Source organism: Gopherus flavomarginatus, chromosome 6, assembly GCF_025201925.1.
Source record: "Gopherus flavomarginatus isolate rGopFla2 chromosome 6, rGopFla2.mat.asm, whole genome shotgun sequence".
NCBI lineage: Eukaryota > Metazoa > Chordata > Testudines > Testudinidae > Gopherus > Gopherus flavomarginatus.
Genome location: NC_066622.1, coordinates 40,329,719 through 40,346,426, shown reverse-complemented (window position 1 = coordinate 40,346,426; position 16,708 = coordinate 40,329,719). Strand labels below are relative to the sequence as shown.

The 16,708-nt window shown below is 43.6% G+C and overlaps 1 protein-coding gene across 1 annotated transcript in view; it reads left to right on the top strand.

The window, feature by feature from the left end:
• SLC6A11 (solute carrier family 6 member 11) overlaps positions 1-16,708 on the top strand; it is a 192,470-nt gene that overhangs the window by 133,465 nt on the left and 42,297 nt on the right. The window contains exon 8 of the mRNA XM_050959162.1: positions 3,394-3,497. Within this exon, the coding sequence (XP_050815119.1) occupies positions 3,394-3,497 (104 nt within the window). The remainder of the gene's footprint in view (positions 1-3,393; positions 3,498-16,708) is intronic.

Below are 16,708 nucleotides of genomic sequence, written 5' to 3'. Positions count from 1 at the left end.
GAAACTACGATAAAGGAAGCCCATCACCATTTCAGGGCCAGGCCTTTACCTGTGGCATGTCGTCTCTCAGAGCTGTGTATTCTAACCAAGCCTGGAGCCCTAACTTTATCTCAAGAGGGATGTTCTCCCTATTCCACTTCCCAAGCAGCTCTGTGGTCCTGACATCATATTACATGCATATTTGTCCTTCTTCCACATCAGGGCTGGCCTTCCTCAGGAACAGTCAGGCTGCTGTGGTGTTGATGCGAGCCCTCAGGAAGGGTTAATATGCATTGAGTGTTGTGTAATGCTGGGCCTACATTTGGCCCTTTACTGAGCAATATTGTGCAACAACTGAAACGGGGAAATGGCAGTGGTCAGATTCTACATCTACTGATCCTCCAGCTTCCTGGGTTTTGTTTAGACTTAAGAAAATCGTTCTCTTTCAGTTGACCTATGTTACTTTCAGCTTTCTGGAAGCTTCTGATCTCATTAAACAGCCTGTCTGTCAAAAGGCTTTCCCTGTGCAGTTTTTCCTACCAAGTGGTGAAACGTTGAAATGTAATCAGCTGTATCTTATTCAGCATGACAGCAATGAAACCATTTAAACCACTGATGCAAATCAAATGTGACCCTAATGCCGTTCCTAAACAAACACTTCCAACTTCCAGCAACTCCAGAAACCAAAGCCTCCCGCAGTCACATGTCAAATAAATATGTCCCTTGTATGTTTATGTATTTCTTTGCCTTTGATTACTATGCAAAGTGCTAGCCCCAGGAATATTTTTGTCATCCTCCTTCACACAATACATACTAATAATTAATAGGGGGCCCCAGTGAGCTGCTTGGGGCCCTAAGGAATTGCTTAGTCTGCTTATACCTAGTGCTGGCTCTGTTATTGTGATTGGTTTGGTCCATATATGAAATCTTTGAGTGTAATTTGAATTCCTTCTTGCCTTGAACTTAAAGCCCCCAAAACATAACAGTCAACATTATATTATCTTGGTTTTAGTCAGGTTCCTTCTCTGCAAAACACTTCAATTGTTGTGATTAAAAGTCCTCATGGAAGTCATATAAAACACTTACTCCCAAGGGTGCAGCGTACTTCATTGGGTTGGACACGGGAGCCCAGATCTGCTGGTGTGGCTCCTTTGTGTAGCTCTGCTGGCAAATTCTAGACTTACAGCTGGCCACGGGAGGATCCCCTGCTGACAGAGAACCAGAATAACAGGGCCTGCAGTGCTCCACCACAACTGTGACAAATGACCAGGACTCCTCTAACTGCCATTGATCTCTGGCTGCCATTTCAGCCTCTGGGGGCCATTTGAAGACTGCATCATTTATGACAGCCTGCCCAGTATGTATGTACAGCCCAGAATAGGGAAAATGTATAGGCCACCTTTAACTCCCCTCAAGAATTGTGCTGTGCTAAGGAACTGGCCTAGGGTAGGTAGGCTTTCATTTGTAGGTCACCAGAGCAAATCCAGATCATATTGGTAGTGATTAAACAATACTGCCCCACACGGGCTACAGTTTTAACCCTGTATATGTAACGTCTTCTCTCACCATTCAGTGATGTTAATGTTGTTTGCTGATTTCCAAGTCCTAACAATTATTCCTTTGGCAAGCTTGCTTACCTTGAATATGAACAATTCCTGCATCTAATTACTATCTGGAATATTCGGAGTATCCCCAAGGTGAAAAGGTTGTGCTCAGCAAGATCTGTACATAAATATAAGTTGAATTGACTGCTTACTTTGTCCTTACAGAGAAACATGAAGGGAAAACCCCTCCATCCACAGTCCACATTTCTGACTAGTCTGATAATTGCGTGTTGAGCCTGAGCATTCTGTCTCATGGAATGGGTAGCTGTCACTGGGGAGTTAGGGGATAGTGATGTAAAGAAAAAGATGAATGAAAGATTGAAAGTTCCATAAACAACAAGTAAAAATCATTTCAAGAATCAGTTAAGGCTAAATATTCTCACCTGTCTACATCATTTACAAAACCCAAGCACTCAGAAGCAAGGAAATGGATAGTTCAGAACATGATAAATCTTACACTGCCCACATAATAAAGAAATTACTCTTATCAGAATTAAGTAATGTGTATATCTACAACCAAAGAAGTTCATATACAACCAAAGATTGTATGTATGAATACATAATTTTTATGATTTTTGTTTTTAAAAAAGATTTTGGGTTGTGTTTATATTTTGAGATTATTGGTGAAAGAATAGTCATCACTTTGGATCAGAGTTAAGATTGTTGTCTTGTGATTAAATGGCAATGACTTGCTTGAGTAACATTATTCTTGAGAGGCCAAGTGGCAAATGAGTTATCTCTAATCAGTGCCACACTTTTAATAGAAATGATTTTTAAAATCTAATAATGATAATTAATTATTATTATTATTTATTTCTTATATAGCACTTTTCATTCATCCATCAATATAAGCAAATCTCATTATCCCCAAATGGTGAAACTGAGGCATAGAATTGCCTAAGTCACATAATTTGCCAAGGTTACATAGCAAGCAGGTGACAGATTCAGGAATAAACCCAGCTCTCCGAACTCTTGCCCTATCCAATGGATCATGCACAGCCTCCTCTGTTTGAAAGTGCTCTAATTTCCCAATTGCCAGGCTAGCCATTTAAAGCTCCTTAGATTGTGAGCCCTTTGGGGCAGGGACTGTCTGTCTGTTCTCTGATTGTACAGCGCCTAGCAAAGTGGGGTCCTAATCCATAACTGGTGTTTCCAGGTGCAGCTTCAATACAAATTACACATAATAATTATTTGCCTGCTTTTTCCTCTGACTCATTGTTCAATGTGCATGAATCTGTGAATGATATTGTGTATTTTGGGTATGTATTTAATTAATCTTGAATGATTGTTTTTAAAAAGTTCCTAGCTATCCCAAAGGGAGGAGGCCAGGGGACAGACTCTCAGCTGATATAAGTTGTCAAACCTCTGTTGACTTCAATGAAGCAAGGAGGATTTGCACTTGCAGAGGATCTGCCACTAGGGTGATCAGATGTCCCAATTTTATAGGAACAGTCCTGATATTCATGGCTTTTTCTTATATAGGCACCTGTTTCCCTCCCCCCCCCCCGCCTGTCCCAATTTTTCACACTTTCTATCTGGTCACTCTATCTGCCACACAAAGCCAAAGTATCCTCTTATTTACAAAGTTGGACACTTGTGAAGTCCATTTGACTTCAGTTGAGTTATTCCTGATTTGCACCAGTGGGTATAAAAGGAGAATCAAGTCCATGTTTTTTCTAATTTAAACAAAGTGTGCCAGATATTTACAGTTACCTTGTGTAGTTACCTGTGAGAAAATAAACACGCTGAAAGCACAAACAACAATGGTTCCTTCTTTCCCTTTGATAATGCCTTTGGTTTCTGCCTGCAGGTCTGGGTGGATGCTGGCACGCAGATATTTTTCTCTTATGCCATCTGCTTGGGATGCTTAACAGCTCTGGGGAGTTACAACAACTACAATAACAACTGCTACAGGTAACACATTTGTTTTTGACGTAGGCCTCAATCCTGCAAACACCTATGCACTTAGCTTCATTTGTATGTGTAGCCCCACTAGCATCAGTGGCAATGTTCTCATGAATATAGTTAAGCACATGCACAAATGTTTGTTGAATCAAGGCCTTATTTCGTTAAGAATAGTCGGGAGGGGGGGCAGGTGTCTGTTTTTCAAGTCATGTGCATGGAGGTCTGAATTGTGTGACTCTTATGGACACCAGTGAGCATCATACAGCCTCAGTCATCCCATAAAGGTATTGGAACACATACCTTTATCGATCTAATTCTATTTTAAAGCATGGTGAAAGTCATACTGAAATATTTTAGACATATAGCCGCTTTAAAAAAAATCCTGTTAAAATAAGTTAGCTTGGCTTACTCTTTGGATACTGTTCTCCTTGAAGTTGTACTTGATATTAGGTAAAGCACAATAAAAGGGTCTAATATATCACTGGTATCCTTTATTGAAATCAGTGGGAGTTTTGCTATTAACTTCAATGGGGCTTAAGCACATGCTTAAGTGATTTCCTGAATCAGTGCCAAAGGGAGATATGTGTCCACATGGGACTTGAGCCTGTGCAAAATTCCATTGATTTCACTGGGGTTTAGGTAGGGCCGGCTCCAGCTTTTTTGCCGCCCCAAGTGGCGAAGGGAAAAAACAAAAAAAACAAAAAACGATTGAGCTGTTGCCAAAGAGGATGAGACGGGGTGAACGACTTACTGTCGAATTTCTGCTGAAGATTAAAACAAGGAGATTGAGCTGCCGCCAAAGTGCCGCCTCTTTCTATTGGCCGCCCCAGACATCTGCTTCCATTGCTGGTGCCTGAAGCTGGCAATGGGTGTAGGATCAGCCCCACAGAGAGAAGCTTAGGTGCCTACCCTTTTTCTCTGAGTAGTAGTAACAAAGAAGTAACAAAGTATTATATACCAATGAAAGAGTCATTCATTTTAGTGTGTTCTGGATGCATATGGTGTAACCGAAAAGAATAGCTTTAAATGGAACTTAAGTACATGCTTTAAGTTAACCATGTGCTGACATGCTGTCATGAGCAAGGACATTTGCCTGGATCAGGGCTTTAATATTAATGCATGATACACACAGACTGGTGCAACTAATAAGAAAAATGACTGACCTAGAAAAGAAGCCCCCAAGTGAACCTATATTCAGGAATATGTGTGAATTAGTCTGTAAACTGAGAAAATGGACAACAGATTACAAATACTTGAAAATTATTCTGAAGTTCTTCAAATTAAGTATGCAGTTGACACTGTTTAACCAGCTCTAGTCTCTCTCTCTCTCACACACCCACCCACCCACCACCAGGGGTGTGTGCAGGAATAAATATTTGACCGCTTTTGGAGGGACACATTCTGTGTACACACACACAAACACACACACCCCTGCACCAGGGCTAGAGGAGCTCAGTCTCCCTGCTGCGGTCCCAAACTGGAGGAGCTCTGTAGTCCTTCTGATGGGGGGGGAGGGGCTGCCCCTGCTTGCCCTCCCTTGTGCATGCCCCTGCACACCACCTATCACACCTTCGGTGGGCCACAGGGGTGCTGGAACTAGGGGTGCTGGGGGTATGGCAGGGCGCCCTGGCTTGAAGTATTAAAGACAACCAAATACATGATTTCCCTCACATATGGGGTTTACAGTTTTGTTCAGTGGCTTCCAGCACCCAAATTTTTCCAATGCCCCTGGTGGGACAGTCACTTTTCAAACACAGATCAAGACACATGTCATATATCTGAACTCAGCTCTTTACACTGTTTCCCCAATCACGAACTATTCATGTGTAATTAGACAGTTAATTAATGGAACAGCACTAAAGTGGTTTTCTCAGTGCACCAAACCACAATATTACAGAGAAAGAATGTAACAATATCTTACCTTCATATATTATGTGATAGACCCAGGCCAGTTGGGTACAGCAGAATAGCAGAAGGCAGATATACTGGTCACTGGGTTAACAGTTTTCTGTTCCCTGACTGACCAGAGCAGGGGCTGCTCCAGGCTAATGAGAACACCTGACTTTAATTAACCTACAAAGAGTCGGGTGAGGCCATTCAGTTAATGTGACCACCTGACTCTAATTAAGGCCCTGCTGATGCTATAAAAAGGGCTCACTTCAGTCAGACAGAGGGGAGCCAGAGGTGAGGAAGTGCGGCTGAAGGACTAGTTACTGAAGATGCCATCAGACCATCGTTAAAGGAGCCCTAAGGTAAGGGTGAAGAAGGGAGAAGCAGGAGAGCTGTGGGGAAGTGGCCCAGGGAAATGTAGTAACTCTGGCAGTGAAAGGTTGGCTGCCAACAACTGCTACCATTAGGGTCCCTGGGCCGGAACCCGGAGTAGAGGGCGGGCCTGGGTTCCCCGCAACCCACCACTACAAGAACATCTCCTGGGAGGGGAAGTCAGGCCCCTGTCAGGACAGGAGGCTGAACAGAGACTTTGGGAGATCTCTCACCAACCTCCTTGCAGGCCTATGATGAAAAGGGCTCAGTAAACTGTAACCCTGGCCCTAGAGAGAGAAGGGCTATGTGGAGGGTCACAGTGAGCCACTGAGGCTAGCATAAACCACCTAGAAGCGCAGGACCAACAGGAGCAAGGTCAGAGCTCTGCCACAACTAGTATCTAAAATGCAGTCTCATTGGCTTCTCCCAACATAAACTCTTACTTTTTCCCCTTTGGTTTATATATCTAGAGCAATGAAAAGAAAAATCCCCTAATTCAGTAATGTATTCATATAGTGAACAGGGGGCCATTGCTTTTGTTTTGGGTGGCTAATTTGTAACTTTACATATCTAAACCCAGTCAGGTTTCTGGATCAGTCCCAGAACTGATCTGGGACTAGTCTGTGTATGATTCAACACCTTCTACTATAAGGCATTACATTAAAATATAAATGTGCTATTGCTGAAGAGATATACAGAGTGAGAACTTAAGGGCCTTTTTAATACTACTAAAGACAACTAATGATGATATGATGCAAAAGCAACATAATTATCAACAACAACAAAACCCTGAAGGATTTGAATCCTAAATTACAGTGCATGAAGAAGCCTTGCAGGAAAGTACTGGAGGCAGTGCTAGAAACTGCATGCTGTGCCCACTCAGTCCTGCCATGCCTTTTGATGAGAGAAAAGCTGCCCTGCACGGCCACCAATATAAGAGAGTGGGAGAGAAAAGATCATTAGAGAAATGTGGATGCTTAGGGAATAAAAGGCAGACCAGCTTTTGTACAAATTGAATGTCTGCTAAATTACCCAAAAGAGACTGAAGTAAACTGCCTTGCAAACATGTGAGATTGCTCAGAGCTCATAGGCAACAAAGGTTGTTATCCACTCTGGGCTAGACCCTCAGTTGGTATAAATTGGTATAGTTCCATTGAAGGCTTGGAATTTTGTTAATTTGTATCAGCTGAGGGTCTGGCGAGGTACCTTCAAAATCAATGTGATGTCCCCACTGGAAAATTGTGGGTAATGAAGTAGTGTGGAGTAATGCTTTGCCCAAACAAACTACAGCTTTTTCTTCTTCATTCTCTCCTGCGGCATCTTTTATAAAAACGACTTCAGTCAGAGCCCCAACGTCTACAGTAGCACTCCCTGTAGTTTTGTAATCCAGTACTGTACAGAGCTCAATATGGGCTAAGAGAATAGATAAAGGCTCACTCTGAGGGCAGCAAGGCCTCCAGCATGCTAGGTGCTCCCCAACATGTCTCTGAAATAGTGGAATTTGATAATAGTAGGATAAGGAGACTGAAACCACACTGGAGGCTCCTTGGCCCTCTGGACGCTTTGTTTACATAGGCTAATTATGACTCTTCAAGAGAAATCACAAAATGTTAATACTCATGAACAACCACAACACTTTACTTATGGCGTCTGGAGCAGTGTACAGTCCTCCATGGAGGTAAGTTCTTCCTGTGGTAGTCAATGGATGACTTAAAAGGGCTAATGGCTTGAAGATTAAAGTTAAATTCTTCCCTGGCTGAAAGACAGATCCATTCCAAAGGCCAGAGTGGGGAAGACAGTATAGAAAGCCATTTGCTTAAGAAGTAGAGGCCATGGCTGCTTATACACCTTACACTGTGTGACCAAGTTCAGTTGGTTCTGGTTCAGGAAAAAGTATGAATGTGGCCAGTTACATGTGATTTTTTTCGTGGTGATAAAACAGAAATGGCAGCAAAGAATCCTGTGGCACCTTATAGACTAACAGACGTTTTGGAGCATGAGCTTTCGGAGCATGTCATGCATCTGACGAAGTGGATATTCACCCACGAAAGCTCATGCTCCAAAACGTCTGTTAGTCTATAAGATGCCACAGGATTCTTTGCTTCTTTTACAGATCCAGACTAAAACGGCTACCCCTCTGATACAAAACAGAAATGAACACCTATGATGGAGTAAAAAAACCTGCATATCACATCGCTGTCCGGTGGATTTGACTTAGCTTTTAATCAGTGCAATTCAGAAGCACCAACCGCTATCACCTGAGCTAAAGAAGAACATAAAGTAAAGAGCCTATGACATGTCTTTAAACTATACTTATTCTATCCAGTAGAGGGCAGTGGCACAAGTATGCTCTAGCCAGCATATTACGATATCAAACCACTGATTTCCTCTATGCCAATATTCAGGGTGCCAAGACCAGAAACAACATGTGCTGACAGATTTTTGTTTTAACACATTTTATTGTAGGACTCTCTCCTTTCTGAGGGAGAGTTGCAGTGTAAAATAATGAAATGACAGATAGGAGACACCCACTTGAAAAGCTATATAATTTTAAAAGGCATCTTGTTTACTGGAAACAAGACAGAAAAATCTGTAGGTATACCAGCAAAAGAAATCAATTCACTGGCATTGTGAAGGGCAGTTGCCAATGAGGAAAAACCACAGATTCTTCAAATCCATCCTTAAAACTCTCCTGTGCTGGTCAATGGGTAGGCCGCTGTTGTGTTGAGACCGCTGCCTAGCCTGCTGACCAATATGGTTTCCTTACATTCCCACATCTGTCTGTCTGTTTCCAGCTGTTGTCTTTTGCCTCATACTTAGATTGTGAGCTCTTTTGTTCTGTGTTTGTACAGCGCCTAGCACAGCAGGGTCCTGATCCACAACTGTGGCTCCTAAGCACAATGGTAATACCAATAATTATTAATAATTCTCTTCTACCCAGTATGGCTGGTGTCCTACCACTCACCAATCAATCTCAATACCTCACGGAGACACTGCTTCTGACCAAGAGCAGTCTGTGGACCCGAAGAGGGCTGCCATTGGCCAATGGATTCTGCAGCACCACCTCGAGTGGAGCAGGAGGATACAACCAGCATCCTCCTGCTTCCGTCTACATTTTGGTGCCTGTTGGAAGTGCAGAGATTCACATCACAATGATGGCAATATCCAAGCCACATAAAAAGCAAGAGAATAAGGGTTTTGCCACATTAAACAAATCCACAGTTTTAAATAGGGAGGAGGGGCACAGCAGCTCCTTGTGAATGGGGGTGGAGGGATAGGCAGGAGAGTGAGAGGAGGCACTGAGACTCAGTGGGGGAAGGAGGCAGCCAGCTCCAGGCTGGGAGGAAGGTCCTGTGGGTTCCTACTTCCTGCTTCCAGGACTGTTCCAGCCCCTCCAGATCCTGCTCTCTGCTTCCCAGCCCCCGCAAAGGCTGCTCGAGCTCCTCTGAGTTCTGCTCTCGTCCCCCCTGCTCCCCAAGTATGTGCAAGTTTACGTGAGGGAAGAGCTCCCACAGTATTTCCGTTGTGGAGGGGCTAGCCTCCCCTGCCATCCCAATTCTGCTGCCCTGATTTTAAAATTGTACTGCAGTTATAGTAAAATATATTCTACCTATGCTGTAGTGCAGGGATCCGCAACCTTTCGCATGCAGCCCGTCAGGGAAATCCGCTGGCGGGCTGGGACAGTTTGTTTACCTGCAGCATCCACAGGTTCGGAGGATCGCAGCTCCCACTGGCTGTGCTTTGCTGTTCTAGGCCATATGGGGGCTGTAGGAAGCTGCGTGGGCTGAGGGATGTGCTGGCCACCGCTTCCTGCAGCCCCCATTGGCTTGGAACAGTGAACCATGGCCAGTGGGAGCTGCGATTGGCCGAACTTGTGGATGCTGCAGGTAAACAAACCGTCACAGTCCACCAACAGATTTCACTGAGGGACCAAGTGCCAAAGATTGCTGATCCCTGCTGTAATATCTGAGCACCTCACAATCTTTAATGGATTCATCCTTACAATAGCCTATCAGGTAGGAAAGTACTGCTATCCCTGATTTCCAAATGGACAGCTGAGGAATAGAGATGCTAAGTGGTTTGTCCATTCTCATATTAGAGGGCTATGTCAGAGCACGGAGTTGAGCCCCAGTCCCCTGAGTCCTAGGTTAGCAACCTAACCTCCTTCAACTCTGAGAGTCTGCATCACTTTTCATTAGCCTCATTCATGGTTACTGACTTCCATACTCACATAAATCCATTTTTGGTACTTCTTTAGAATTTACAAGCTGAGTACAAACTATAGAATGCTTAGCTTCCAGAAACAGGTCCCCAGAGTGGGAGCTTTGCTTTAACTAAGCCTGATTACCCATCCTCAAGTCCTCTTGCCTCTTTGTGCTGGTAGAGCAGAGCATTTTATTGAACTCTTCAGCAGAAGAGAGTAATTCCCATAATGCACTTGTATTGCAAAATTTTTTGTCTTGAGGAAATGCTCATAATTCAGCACAGTTTGAACTACTACACTTCGCTTTAGATTTAATTGCATAGTAAGGTTTCTAGAGGCAGATTACTCCATCATTTCTAATATACACCATTTTCCCTCAGTTTATTGCCTCGTTGTTTAGAGTGGGCTATTGATTGATTGAACATTCACATAAGTTAAACGGAAATCAAAGTAATGTGAAAGGTCACTAGGGTAGTGGCAAAGAAGAATGTTTGTGACAAGACAAGGGCTAAAGTGTGAAATGGCCCTGGGTAGATTTGGAAATGCAGCATAGAACTGCTACATCATTACGGATCCATTGAATTTACAACCAGGAACATGTATGATCAGTGCCTACATGTACCAATCGGGGGTATTTTTCTGTTCCTATACATTTTTAGTATGAAACACGTGATTCATAAAGATAATCTCTGGAGGTCAGAGAGGAAGAAGCCAATGGGAGGAAGAGCCCATATCACACAATCTAATTGTAATTTGTCTACCTTGTGGAAACTGGATAACCACCACCATTTGCCTTTTGAATAAGAAATGGAGTTTTATAATCCCAACAAATTTGGTATTATAATTTATACTAGTACAATGATAAAATGACCAATGGCCTGATCATCCATTAACTTATAAAGGAGTTAATCAGGAGTAACCTCAGTGTGTAAATGAGGGGAGAATCGGGCTCCTACACTGTGCTTTCATATTAGGGTCTTGAATGTCTAGTAGGCATCTGAAGAAGTGAGGTTTTTTACCCATGAAAGCTATGCCCAAAAAAATCTGTTAGTCTTTAAGGTGCCACCAGACTCCTTGTTGTTTTGGTAGGCTAAGTGATCCCAATCAGTTCCCACCTTCTTATGGGCAGGCTGCACTTTAACCACCCCTGACCTGGCCATGAGAATGGGGAAATGATCCAATTCCCACTACACCTGCTCTTTACCTGTAGAGGTGGCCCATAATTTCGCACAGTGTCCCTAGCAACTAGCTTCTAGGAGAAATGCCTTGCAATTAAGGATGCGGGTTTCTTATGTCAAGAAAAAATCATGAGTAGCATAATTTTCCTGTTTATCTGTGATGATTTTTGTGTCTGTGACTCACCTCACAGTGACGGCTACTGTGGCTCCTATCCTGTAGGGTGGATCCAGCTTTCTGCTTCAGATTTTGTGGCCAGGTGTGTGGGGTTGCAGTGCCATTCATGACGGAGGTGTGGTGGGACCCAAAGTGAGGGCTTGCAAGTTCCCTCACAACACCGAGGACCAGCCCAGGAGCCACCGCTGCCCAGGCTGAGTGTGGGGAAGGTTTGCTCTCCACTCTCCACCCCCATCTCCTCTCCCCACCAGGCTGGGATTAGGGTTACTATGCATGGTTGGTGCCTCCTCAGTTGTTTGGGGATTTTTTTAAATAAAAAATCATGACATGTGACATTTACTAAATTTACTCAACCCGTGACTGTTACTAAATTTACCACAACTGCACCATGATTTTTTATTTTAAAAAGTGTCATGATAAATCTGCAGCCCGTTTATGATTATGTGGCCTCATCCACCCAGCCCCTTTGTACTGAAGTAAGCTGTCCTGTGGCATGACACATTTTACATTGGTATATCATGTCTAAATTAGAGGTTAACACTAATGCACCTACACTGGAGTAACCCTCTTGCATTCCCGAAAAAGTGTAGGCAAGTCCTGTGTTCCTTAGCATGCTATTGCTGGGAAACCACTGGGTATGTGGTGTTACTGTCATGACAAGGTAGCATTTTACATGCACTTTGCACAGGGGTAGATGACTGCACAGTAGCAATGGGAATATTATGAATTGGCACTGACCAGTTTCAAAAAGTCCCTACCTGTTGACAAGAGGAAGGATGGTGAGTGGCATCTGTGCTCCTCAAAGGCAAGGAGATGAGTGGAGATAATGGGGATCTCTCGGGACTCCATGTAGGATTCAGTGGACTTCTTCAGACAAGGGCCAAGAGAATGCTTAGCTGCACTCTCCATCCTGCGGTGTGTGGAGTAGCTGATAGGTGCATGCATTGAATTATTCAGATGATTTAAAACACTCTCATTTGGGAAAACTTGAAGCTTTCATACAAAGTTGGAGGTTTCTTTTAATTTAAACTCAGTTTGGATTTCAGTGGAGCACTGATGCCTTCCAGGCAAAGAAATGGATAAAAAATTGAAGGAAGAATTAGTTAAACTTGCTTCCAGTGTTTCATGTGTATGCTTGTTTTAAAATTTGTTGGTCGCATAAATACTAATTCCAGGCCAAAAATAAAACAGTCATGGAGCTGGATTCTGATTTTAAATTTCTATTGATTTCTTCGGAGGAAAAGGAGGAAGGAATTAAACAGGCTGCTGGAGTTCTCAAAACTCATTCGCATGAGGCTGAAAATTCAAATTTAAGGTTACACAGAGGCAGGAGCACTTACTGGGTCCCCGATGAACAAAGAGTTAACCTAATTCATGGTTACCCTGCTACTACTCTGTGACAGCTATGCTGGTCCGCAGCAGCCCAGAAACAGCCTTATGAGGATGACCCCAGTACAGAGGTCTCTGACAAGGTGCAGAGTCAGCCCTGTCCCCTGCCCTTCAAGAGCCCCTGGTACAAAGGATGTACCAGGACATGGCGGAAGCAGGTGGAGAAAGGACATGGGGGTATAGCTTGGGCAGTCCTGTGCCTTAAGCTATTCCCCAGCTGCCACAAGGGAATTGGAAAAAAAGGAACTGACCTAACTAGTGCTGGGGGCTGGAAACTCCAGGACTGGGTGTAGGGACTGGGGCTTGGGTGGTGATGCCTAATGGTTAGAGTCAGGAGCCTGGAACCAGAGCCAGGGTCAGAGCTGAAAACAGAGTTAGGTGCCAAGTGGAAGGTCAGAGCTGGAGTCAGCATCAGGGATAGGGCATAGGACCTGGAGTAAAGCAGGAACCGGGAACACACCAGGGCGTGGGATAAGGAGGACAGGAAACAAGAACAGGCTGTGAGGCAGAGCTCAGGAGACAGACAAGTAGGCAGGGTCCATAGTAGCAGCCAGCCAGTGATTCCTCTAGTTGCTCAGACAACTTCCTGTACCTCTTTCTGGATTACGTAGAGCTTTCCAGCCAACTGGGTGCAGATTTCCAGCTTTGTGGTCTCCTCCTCAAGTCATTTTGATGGGTGGCTGTGGTCTGAGCACTGCCTGGTGACCTGTGGGCCCAAGTTTGAGACCTATGATCCCTCACATCATCCCCTCCCCTAACATGCCCTCTGAGCACTAGTAAGCCAAGTTCTCTAGCCAGGTGGTTTTTGTAGGAGGCATTTACCAGATCAGGAGTGTGGATATTCTCCATTAGTTCCCAGGAGCATTCTCCAGGACTATAGTCCTTCCAAACATAAGAACGGCCATACTGGCTCAGACCAATGGTCCATCTGGCCCAGTATCCTGTTTTCCAACAGTGACCAATGCCAGATGCTTCAGAGGGAATGAACAAAAGAAGGCAATGAAGTGGTCCATCCCCTGTTGTCCACTCCCAGCTTCTGGCAGTCTGAGTCTAAGGACACCCACAGCATGGGGTTGCATCCCTGACCATCTTGCCTAATAGCCAGTGATGGACCTATCCTCCATGAACTTATCTATTTATTTTTGAGTCCCATTATAGTTTTTGCCTGGCAATGAGTTCCACAGGTTGACTGCATTGTGTGAAGTACTTCCTTTTTTTTTTGTTTTAAACTTGCTGCCTATAAATTTCATTGGGTGACCCCTGGTTCTTATATTATCTGAAGGAGTAAATAACACTTCCTTATTTACTTTTTCCACACCATTACAGACCTCTATCATATCCCCACTTAGTTGTCTCTTTTCCAAGCCGAAAAGTCCCAGTGTTTTTAATCTCTTCTAATCTGAAGGCTGTTCCATACCTGTTGAAACTATAGTAAAGAGCAGAATTATCAGGCACATAGATTAACATGATTGGTTGGGGGAAGAGCCAACACTGCTTCCGTAAAGGGAAATCATCCTTCACTAATCTATTATAATTTTTTGCGGGGGTCAACAAACACGTGAACAAGGGGATATAGTGTAATTGGACTCAGAAAGCCTTTGATAAGGTCTCTCACCAAAGGCTCTTAAACAAAGTAAGCAGCTGTGGGATAAGAGGGATGGTCCTCTCATGCATCAGTAACTGGTTAAAAGGAAGGAAACAAAGAGTAAGAATAAATGGTCAGTTTTCAAAATGGAGAGAGGTAAATAATGGTGACCCCAAATGATCTCTACTGAGACCAAGGCTGTTCAACATATTCACAAATGATATGGAAAAAGGGGTAAACATTGAGCTGGGAAAATTTACACACAATACAAAATTACTCAAGATAGTTAAGTCCAAAACAGACTCCTAAGTATTACAAAGGGATCTCACAAAACCGGGTGACAGGGCAACAAAATGGCAGATGAAATTCAATTTTGATAAATGCAAAGTAATGCACATTGGAAAACATAATCCTAACTATGTATATAAAATGATGGAGTCTAAATTAGCTGTTACTATTCAAGAAAGAGATCTTGGAGTCATTGTGGATAGTTCTCTGAAAATATCCACTCAACGTGCAATGGCAGTCAAAAAAACAAACAGAATGTTGGGAATAATTAAGAAAGGGATAAATAATAAAACAGAAAATACCATATTGGCCCTATATAAATCCATGGTACGCCCACATCTTGAATACTGTGTGCAGGTGTGGTCACCCCTTCTCAAAAAAGATATATTGGAATTGGAAAAAGGTTCAGAAAAGGACAACAAAAATGATTACGGGTATGGAATGGCTGCCACATGAGGAGAGATTAATAATACTGGGACTTTTCAGCTTGGAAAAGAAATGATGAAGGGGGGATATGACAGGTCTATAAAATCATGACTGATGTGGAGAAAGTAAACAAGGAAGTGTAATTTACTCCTCATGACACAAGAAGTAGGGGTCACCACATGAAATTAATCCATAGCAGGTTTAAAAAGAACAAAAGGAAGTATTTTTTCACACAACGCACAGTCAACCTGTGGAACTTCTTGTCAGAGGATGTTGTGAAGGCCAAGACTATAACAGGGTTAGAAAAGAACTAGATAAGTTCATGGAGGATAGAGCCATCAATGGCTATTAGCCAGGATGGACTGGGATGGTGTCCTTAGCCTCTGTTTGCCAGAAGCTGGGAATGGGCAACAGGGGATGGATCACTTAATGATTACCTGTTCTGTTAATTCCCTCTGAAGCACCTCGTATTGGCCTCTGTTGGAAGATGACGATAGTGGGCTAGATGGACCTTTGGTCTAACCCAGGATGTTCGTTCTTATGTTCTTATGTATCAGTGCGGTGAGAGAATGGTTCCTGAATGTGGGGCTTCAGGAGTGATATGTAGAAAACTAGATGTGTTCAGTGAGAATGGAGCAAGTCTAGTTGAAAGGTGACAGGGTTAATTTGTTGGCAAACGAAGTAGGGGCTAAGAAACTGGCAGTCAATTTACAAGGTGGCCTGTTCTTTTGTAGGTTTTTCATCAAGAGCCAGATCCTCCTGTTGTTGGAAATACACATACTGTGTGTAGCTCTTCTGAGCATCTTCCAGGTGAACTTTTAGGTCATCTTGGTTTTGATGTCTCTGTTTTATCCAGTCCAATGCTGCTGGGTTGTGGGTAGCTCTGGGTAGAACTGAGGGTGGAACTTGTAGGTTTTTTTTTTTAAAGGGCTTTGCCTCATAGACACATGTTCTGTGTTATTGTGCACAAACTCTGCATGAGATAGCAGCAAGGATCAATTATTCTGGTGGAAGATTATGTAGCATCAAATATAGTGCTCCAGGAATAGGTTGATTCTCTCTGTTTGACCATTTGTTTGAGGGTGTTGGACAGAGAAGAGGCAGGAACAGATACCCACAATCCGAAGAATTTCTCACCAGAAACAGGATAAATTGTGCACTGGGGCTGGAGGCAATACACTCTGGGTGGCCATGGAGGCGGACCAATTGGTCCACCCAGAGCAAGGCAGAGGGTAGGCCAATGCAGGGGGTGAAGTGTGCCATCTTTGTGAGGTAGTCCACTACTGTCAGAATGGTTGTGAACCCACTGGATTTGGGTAGTTCTACTACTAAATCTAAGGCAATGACTGTCCAGGGACCAGATGGAGTCTCAAGGGGTTTATTGTGTGGCACCTTGGAGCAGCCACACACATCACTAGAAGCCACATAAGCCTGCACTGTTGCCCACATGAAATGCCATCAGAAGACACGAGAGATGAGGTGTTGAGTTTTAAAGTGGCCAAAATGTCCTGCAGGGAGGAGTCATGATATACTCTAAGCTGTAGTCCTTGGAGGCCTGGGGGGACATCTATAAACCCGGTTACTCCATCTTAGCTGTCATGGGATTCCTGACTTGTGGCTTCCTGCTTGCTGGAGGGATCTCATGAGACAAGGCTGATTGCATGAGGGTGAGCAGATCTTGGCAGGGAGCCACCTGCACCCAGAAAGTTATGA